The 9391-nt window shown below is 41.9% G+C and overlaps 1 protein-coding gene across 2 annotated transcripts in view; it reads right to left on the bottom strand.

Moving 5' to 3' along the window:
• Nucleotides 1-2033: 2033 nt before the first annotated feature.
• Nucleotides 2034-9391, bottom strand: part of ptprr (protein tyrosine phosphatase receptor type R) — a 52413-nt gene continuing 45055 nt past the window's right edge. For both annotated transcript variants that reach the window (XM_033614988.2, XM_033614989.2), the window contains exons 10-16: nucleotides 8480-8564; nucleotides 6062-6141; nucleotides 5147-5284; nucleotides 4785-4895; nucleotides 4543-4700; nucleotides 4343-4456; nucleotides 2034-2644 (exon numbers count right to left, since the gene is read on the bottom strand). In XM_033614988.2, coding sequence (XP_033470879.2) covers nucleotides 2551-2644; nucleotides 4343-4456; nucleotides 4543-4700; nucleotides 4785-4895; nucleotides 5147-5284; nucleotides 6062-6141; nucleotides 8480-8564 — 780 coding nt within the window. In that variant the 3' untranslated portion in view covers nucleotides 2034-2550. The remainder of the gene's footprint in view (nucleotides 2645-4342; nucleotides 4457-4542; nucleotides 4701-4784; nucleotides 4896-5146; nucleotides 5285-6061; nucleotides 6142-8479; nucleotides 8565-9391) is intronic.

Raw genomic sequence — 9391 nt, 5'->3', positions numbered from 1 at the left:
ACTCTCACTTCAGTCAGTTCAAACAGGATCTTACATCACTATCACACTTCAGTGCACCAGATTTTTAATCACTTTGAGTCTGAGATCGACCCTGAACTGACTGAAGTGAAAACTGGGTTGATGATGGTCCCATGGAGGCATGTTGGACATGTAGACAAAGAGACACTGGTCCAAAGTCCCTTGATTGTATCACAAGAAAATAAATAAATAAAAAATACATAGAAAAAGAGGAGTTTTCAAAGTTTCTCTCATTTATTGTCCGTCAACGGTCCCAGCGGTCCCGACGCTCCAGTTTTAGCAGCAAGATCTCCGCGTTTGTTTGTGGTCTGTGGATTGGAAATGTAACTGCCCACATTAGGTTTAATAGCACTTTAACACGTACTGTAGAAGTTGTCCCGTTCACACACACACAGAGCAGGTTAGATGTATAATGTTAATGTTCTTCGTTACTGGCATTACTGCAGAAACCTCACATCTCTAAAACATATCAACAAACCAGGAAGTGACAAAACATCGGATTTTTGTTTTGCGATCTGTTCTTATGTTGGACATGTGAAAAATTAAAAATTACTGCTCTATCATAAACACAGGGAGCCTTACACAGGGGTGCTTATTCAAACATCACTTTTCTGGCTCAGATGAAAAACAAAGAGTCAATAATTAATTCCACTCAGCTTGTTAAGTTGATGATTCAGAGATGATGAGGTTTGAATCCTAAATAGCGAGCTTACATGCGAGTCGAGAGATGGCTGACAGCTGCTAAAACACATCGAAAACATGTAAAAACAGTATAAAAATAAAGTTATTATTACTTTGATGCATCAAAAATAACGTACTCACTCGATAACAATTTACAACAGCACATCGATGAGATGACTGCACCGTTGTGACGTAAATTCGTTCACATTTTTGGTATAAAGCAACTTGTCACACAACAGGGGAATTGTCGATGCAAGAAACAAAGTTAACCACTGTGCAGAGTGTAAACTCTGAGATCAAGCAGCACAACATTTCTCAGAAAACTATGCTTTTTTAATTTGGCCGAGAGCTGAAAACTAAACTTTGACGTAAATGTCAAAATATTTTAACAGCACTGGGCTCAATTAATCAAATATATTGTGACTGGAAGCGAGCGGCTACTTTTTAAGCTAGCTTGTTTTTCCACTAGCCTCCATTTCTTTATGTGTTTTTGGGTGTTGTTAATTTAAAATAAAAGATAAAACAATTATTTTGTTAGCATTTAAAAAGTACAGCTCCCATAATTCTTAGACTCAGTACTGCTTTCAAAGGCTCATGGGAGCTGTAGTTGTTGGACAGTATAAAGAATAATTGTTGTAGCAAACTAACTATTACTTTAAATGCATGGTTTAGCAGTGGAATACTGGATTTAATTGGTTTTAACAATATTGCATTAGCATAGCAGGCTAATATTAGCATGAGCTTATAGGTTAGCATCTATCTATTGACATTAAAGCACAAGAATTAACACTGAGCCACCAAAGCTAGAATTAGCCTCTATGGAAGATTGCTGTACTACGAGAGCTAGCTTAGCAGGAGCTTATTGGTTACATTGGTTTGTTAGCTTTAGCATTTGAGCTATGGCTGAAGGTTAGCGCCATTTGTGACTTCGGCACTCCATAAGTTACCGACCCAAAGACAGACGCAGTTACTAGAAATAAAGATTACATAGTTGGTTTTTGATGAAAAATTACTTGATTACACATTAAGTAGCATTGTATACAACAAAATAAAGCTTGCGTACTCAACGCTGTCTGGTTAAACACAATAGCACACTTTGAAACATATCATAAAGTATTGTTAGCATATAAATATGAAAAAAATGTAGTTATCAAGTGTCAGGTGACTTGGGCTGACACACTTAGTATTTCTGAGAAGTTTAAAATAAGTTTCAGTGGTTAAGACATCTGTGAGATCATGAAAATACCTTTGAAGATACATCAAGTGTTTGTTGGGAATCACAGGGTAACGTACGAAGGACCGAAGTCACAAAGGCGGTGTGGCAGGAGGGGTTGGTTCAACAGTGGTATATTAGCTTAACCAAAGGTGCAACCAGCTAACAGTCATTTTCCAATAGTCTTTCTCATAAGAACACCACGTTACAAAATAATTTTTAAATCCTATAAGACACAGAAACACAACAGTGTTATTGAACAATGTCGATCAATTCCAGTCGAACTATTTCTACGTCTCCATGACAGAAAAGAGGTAACAGGACAGTCTGGTTAGTTAAAAACGACACGATCCCACAGTCAGTTGTTTAAGAGAAGTGAAGTGAGTCTTTCGAGTTCCTCCGAAAAATCGCTCGCCAACAACACACGAAGAAGAAACAGCAGAGAAGAAGAAGAAGGGGTATATTCCATTTTCTGAAATGTACCTTTCCTCTTTCCGTCAGCAGGCCCCGCCCACAACAGTCCTTATTGGTTGTCCATCAAACTCAAAGACCTCCGAGATCATACCTGCTATAAGGACTTCGCTATGTTAGCGCACTTCCAGGTTTAAGTCGATGCCTCCTGTGGTGGTGGTGTGAGCTCACTGGCCGGTTTCTGCAGAGAGGCGGGCCTCGTACAGGCTCAAGGCGTGATGGACGAACTCGTACTGCTCACCTGTCTGGATCATACCTCCCCTGCAGATGGATAAAGAAACTTTTAGTCATTGTGAAAATGACTTTTTAACCATTTCTCACCACCAAATTCTCATCAGTTCATCCTTGAATCCAAGTGGAGTGTGCCAAAGTTTATGAAGTTCCCTCTCGTCGTTCTCCACCCAAAGACATAATGCCTCAGGTCGAGGCTGTCCCCAGAGAGGAGGCATTAAAACACATGAAGGCCGGAAAAATAGTGGCAATGGGGACTGTTTTCACACTGACATTGTGGGGACATAGAGGCACAAAGCTTTACTGTGGTTCTTTGTAAAGTGTCCATGAGTATCCAGTAAAGCGCTTTATAAATCAAATGTATTATTACAATTAGTAGTAGTAGTAGTATTGTATGCCGTACCTGTAATGGCAGAGGAAAACTGAAGCAATAGAAAATAAAAACTGAAAATATGTTTCGACACTGGGAGAGAAAGAGCTGGTTCCGTCACACATTGCTTGGAACATCAACTTCATAACATAATAAACCAAACATGTAAAATGCAGAAAACTGTGGCAGTAGACAAAACTCTGAATGTACAAGCGTTGTGAAGACACACTGACATTATGGGGACATGGTGACGAAAGGCTCCTCAACAACTTGTTTTGAGAGCATTTATTTTATGGTTTTCAGAGGCAGCACTAGAAACTTCATTTTCCTCTCCTGTTTCAAGGTTTCAGGTTAAAAGAAATATGATTCATCCCTTTATTCTTTCATATATTTAATGTTACAATGTCAGATGTTCGTATTAAACGTGACCAAAGTTTTAAATAATGACATAAACTTTTGTAAAAGTAATCAATGTGAGCAAAAACCTCAGGCTCTGTTTCAAACCAGACAAGCTGACATCAACTCGTGACAGATTTCTTTATATGGTCATCTGCTCCTGGTTCACTACTGTAAGTCTCTATGCTGCATACACTGCTACATGTAGCCACATGCTAACGTCATGGAAGCATATAATCTAGGTTGCTGATTTTAATTTCTCACAAATGTTTGATCATATTTCTCTTTTAAAAGTTTTTATTGGCTATTTTTTGACAGTAGAAAGTGACGCTACTCTCCGTCACAGTTGTTCCTCAGCTGGGTTAGGGTTATAATATCTCCACACTGCTCGTCCGTAGTGATCCAAGTGTCCTGAAGCCCCGACATAAAAAGTTGTTTGGAAAAACCTCATTTGAACTCTGTTTTTAGCCTCATTGTAGCCTGTAGCTGTCCTTTAAAACGGACGAGCAGTATGGAGATATTTTGTGGTTTCAATGATGTGTTTTTGGACGTTTGAATCTGGGGCGCCGTCAGCCTCCATTAGGTGGAGTTGTGTTGCTACCTCCTCTCCCCTTGGATCTCTGCAAGTGATGTGAGGACTCTAAAACTTCACCTGAGCCTCCCTCGGCATATGGGTGAGTAGATAATGGCTGGATTTTCAGTTTTGGGTGCACTATCCCTTTAATCAAACATCAACTTCAAAACATAATAAACCAAACATGTAAAATGCAGAAAACTGTGGTTGTAGATAAAACAAAATGTACAAGCGTTGTGAGGACACACTGACATTATGGGGACATGGTGACGAGAGGCTCCTAACAAGGTCAGCAACTTGTTTTTTAAACTTGTGAAGGCCTTAGTCATTTAATCAATAAAGTGTCCTTGCAGTTATAGTAGATGAAACGTTTGTATGTCTGTGTCACCTGTCAGCTCGCAGTCGGCAGGTGATGCTCAGAACATCCACCACTCCCTCCAGCTGCAGCTGTCGACAGCCTATCGTCGTGGCGATAAAGCAGCCTGTTCTGCCAATCCCAGCGCTGCAAGTAAAGGAGCATGGGTAATGGAGTTATTTCAAACCTTAACAGCAGCAGAAGAAAAGTGTCCCAGTTCACTCTGTCTCTACCTGCAGTGGACGATGACCGGTCCAATGACGGCAGCTGTCTGTCTGTCTGTCTCAACATCAGTCATCAGCTGCAGCAGCGGCATCGTGGAGTCGGGAGTTTTGTGGTCAGGCCATGATGTGTACCAGTAATGCTGCAGCACGCGGGTTTGATTCCCACACTGCACACACCAACACATAAAATCTGAACCCCAACACAAACTATTAACATAGACAGAAACAACAGAAATATAAAGTGTGTGTACCTTGAGTGTGAGGCTGCGAGTGGTGTAGTGTTCACACTCTCTGATGCTGTTCACCAACACCTCCACCTTCCCATAGATTCCCCTCTTCTCCGGCCAGTACAAGACACACTTCTACACAGACAGAGACAGAGACAGAGACAGGGGGACAACCGTCAAAGGATCGTACATTATCCCATCCCACAATTTCGTTTCTAACTTTCCATGTTTGTTTGATCTTATTCTGGGTTCCACTTTCTAAAAATAAATACAGAACCTGTCAGATGGAGAACTGGAGTTCAACCTCATCATCATCATCATCATCCACCTTTCCTGCTTTGTTTTCTAAATGTTATTAAACTTTATTTAAACACCCGTCACATTACCTCGTTCTTCTCCTTCAGTTTGGTGATCATGACGATGACGGGCGCCTCCTCCTGCCACGCCATCTGCCAGAAGTCGTTCACCGTGTTCACCATGGGACCCTGGGTGGCGATGAACGCCTTCTCTTCGCCTAGGTAACCCTAGAACAAGAGCCAGTTTAAAGAATGAATGAACATGAAGCTGGAAGTCTTCATAACGTAAGGAATTTATTTATAACGTCACTTTTTCTGACAGCAGTAGAGCTAAAATATATCATGATTTTATTATTAATCATTGGTGCATCGGTGGAGGTCTGCGCTGTCAGTGCCCTTCATATTTCATATATTTATCATACACAGCGTTAGTGTGCACAGTACGATGAAGAATTTGTTCTCTCATGTGGTCTGACAGTGTAAATTGTTTCAGTGGAGTTTCCTGCCAGGAAGAAAGTCTATTGTATGGGAGTCTGAGAGCGACATTACAGACTTCTGCAGGAGTATACTTTCACTGCATGTGTGTGTGTGTGTGTGTGTGAGACATTCCAGATAGATGATGTGATAATGTCAGTGTGTTGCAATCGTTTCCAGGTTTAGAGACGATCTAACAAACAAATGTCATCAACCCGATGAACAACACAACTGAAGAAACGACCGTCACCTGAAGACAAAAGCACTGATTTTTTTTTTTAACCTGAACAAGTGAGAAAACACAGTGAACTACACTCAAAATGGCGGCAGACTACATGGTGTAACAACAACCTCCACACACACCACGAACACATGATGTCATGTTGGACTGAACCAGAACAAAAGGGACAAAAGGCGAGGAACTGGAGCTTAAAAGCTGCATCATGTGTGAAACAGTGGATGGAATAATGTGGCAACATCAGAAAACTAAAAACTAATGTTGTCTGTATCGTGCAGACTGATACGACTCACCCGTATGTAGTTTGCGTTGATGTAGGAGCTCAGCAAGTCGTTGCAGCTCTTTGACTTCAGGATCACTCTGGAATGAGGATCTAGGACAGATGGCAAGGAGAGGAGATGAGGACACAAGGGAGGGAGAAGGTCATTTTGGATTCACTGTGCGCTCCAATACCTATACTACAAAACTATACAGTACGCCAGAAAAAGATTAAGTATGTAGTATTGTCAAACACAGTATGCCAAAAATACCAGGATGTTCCACTACACCCGGTTGAATTCTGCAGTCTGCAAGCCACACGATTTTTCTGGCTGTTCTGACCCACAATCCTTTGTGCAGCCATAGATTTGTCACGTCGACTGAGCTGCAGACGGATGACAGCTTGACAACTCATTGAAGTCTGTCAGAAGTCTCAATGATGGATGGCAGCACATTCAGGTGACTGAGGACCAGCTAATAACAGGAATATGAACTGTTTAATTAAACAAAAGGTCATATAATACAATTATATAATTATATGAATATAATATGTTACAAACTATAATGTATGCAGTTATTATTTACTGCAAAATACAGCATCAGAGCTCTCCAGGTTGACCTCCGTCTCCCGTGAGCTTTGTTTCATCTCCAAGGTAACAGACATATGAGTAAGACGGTCAAAGTTCAGGGCGTAACAGTATGTGGAAGTGGTACGTCTCCATTGTGTGCATACTGCATTTAACAGGACGTACTTTTAAAGGGCAGCTGCAGGTTTGATCCTTACTCACTTATCACTCTTTTAAACTCAGTCTGTACGTGATCTCGAACCCTTTTTCATCTTGGTTTCCAGGTTCTTTTCAAACTAAGTCGTGTGTTTGTTTTGTGTCATTCTGGACTTGATCTTGAACTGACTCAGTCTTGATTTGATCTAAACCCCTGTCAGATTTGGTCTCATGTTCCTGTTGAACTCAGTCCTGACTTGATTTAATGTCTGTTTTAGACTCAGTCTAAACCTCTAAATCAGAGGTTCTCCATCATTCTTCAGGAGTTCTGCTGGGATCAACAGATGTGAAGTCTGGCAACTAGTGGCTGCTTGCTCCGCTGCCGTTTAGCGGCTACCGAGCGGAGCTAACTGCTAACATTCACCACTGCAACTAACAACCTCTAGAAATCCATTCAGCAGCTCCACCATCCACAGCCAGACACACACAGCTGCTCCAGTGTGACTGTTTCTGCTGGCTACTGAAACATCCTGGCACAGACTATTTACTGGAGTTTATTTACTGGAGCATTTGAAGATAATGACAAACACAGCAGTTCTCGGCTTTCAATGTCCAATAGTCCACCACGAACATTTTCGCCACGTCTTGTCAACAAAAATGAAACATCGATTTTGTCTTAGTTTTTGTTATCAAGATCTATTTTTAGCTCGTCTTGTTTCCGTCATGGAAAAATGGACGTTGATGAAAAAGCTTTGTCATAGTTATGGTCAAAAACATGTTTTGTGAGGTCACAGTGACCTTGACCTTTGACCACAAAATTCTAAATAGTTCATTCTTGAGTCTAAGTGGACCTTTGAACCAAATTTGAAGAAATTCCCTGAAGACGTTCTCGACATATCACGTTCACGAGAATGGGACAGACGAATGTATAGGCGTACGGACGTATGTATGGACGGATGGACAGCCCAAAAACATACTGCCTCTGGCCACGGCTATCCCCCACACTGAGGCATAATTAATATTATCCATTCAACTATTACATTTTTGGAAACACATATAAATCATTAAATGTTTGTGCCACAGACCCACTTTTAGAATCACTACTCTAAATGTTATCTAGGTCTGATTTTCGACTCCTGACTCAGTGTCGAGCCTCTCTTCCACTTCAGCTCAAACTGTGCTGACCACGGCCCCGGACAGAGCCACGAACATTTCAGAAAAGATGAAACTCGAACACAGGAAGTGGTTTGATTGACAGCAGCTATAGGTGAGCATTCCTTACTCTTGATTGGCCGGAAGGAAGGAAGGAACCCCCCTCCTTTACTGTGTATTGATAACCCCGCCCCCTCTCCAAAACATGAGTGTCCAAACTAAAAACTGTCATGCGTGTGTATGTGTGTGTTACATAACGTCTTAATCAGGCTAAGTGCTTGGCTTGCGGTGTGAGAACAAACTGTTCTCTGAGGAACATGTATTGTTCCAGTGTGTGTGTGTGTGTGTGTGTGTGTGTGTGCAGGGAAGAGGGAGGTGCGATTTTAACTCGTCCTTGAGGTTGATGGCCTTTGACTTTGAGCTCCTCCCACATAATAAAACAACTTCCTGGTTCAATAGGAAATGAGAGACACGGACTGTTTTGGGACGGTTTCTGCTTCCTAGCAACACTGAGATTATTTCACACACACACACACACACACACACACACACACACACACACACACACACAGCACTCACTGGGCAGTATGGTCTTGTATCTGTTCTTGGTCCCGTGGTTTGGAATATCGAGCTCTTTGGGATCGATGAAATTCATGGGGATTTCCTGAGATGGAAAAAAAGACGTTCAGTGTTATAAATGTGTTAAAGAATTAATCCTGCAACTGCACTGACAACCAGACAGGGACATTTACCTACAAGCACTCTGACTGACATGTAACGACTCAATCGGTACGGCTGGAAATGTTCTGTATTGATAAAAAGTCTATACCATCAATTAATCAATATCTTAGTTTGTAGGAATATATGTTATATATATCTGTTGCAGCTCTTTTGTTTATCATTTAACAGACTTCTTACAGTGTTGACTGCTGCTTTATAATAGTCCATGTTTCCAGATGGTTCTGGTAGTCCTTGGTTTCTGGTTTGGAGACCAGACTGCTGCATGGTCACTCCCCCTGAACACAGGCCGCACTGCTCTGCAGCCGCCTCTGAACGGAGCACAGCAGCGATCCACAGCAGGAACAGGACAGCGCCTCACATTTCCACCATCACACCAGTCAACTGAAACAGCCCTGGTAAAAATCACCAATGACCTCCTGCGTGCAGCTGACTCTGGACTGCTCACCATCCTTATCCTCCTCGATCTCAGCACCCCCACTACTCCTGGAACGCATGGCTGAAATTGGGATCACTGGTGTTGCACTTTTCGTGGTTCACGTCATATCTTACTGACAGACAACAGTTTGTCCAGATGAGGAACCACAGGTCGAGGTGTTCTGCTGTGTCAATGGGTGTCCCCCAGGGGTCAGTATTGGGTCCACTTTTATTCATCATCCACCTCACTCCCCTGGACACAATCCTCCGTCACCATGGTGTTCATTTCCACTGCTATGCAGATGACACACAGGTCTACATCTCCACCAAACCCTC

Source organism: Epinephelus lanceolatus, chromosome 23, assembly GCF_041903045.1.
Source record: "Epinephelus lanceolatus isolate andai-2023 chromosome 23, ASM4190304v1, whole genome shotgun sequence".
NCBI classification, from domain to species: Eukaryota; Metazoa; Chordata; class Actinopteri; order Perciformes; family Serranidae; genus Epinephelus; species Epinephelus lanceolatus.
The sequence above is the reverse complement of the archived record's forward strand: the minus strand, read 5'-3'. Positions and strand labels throughout refer to the sequence as shown.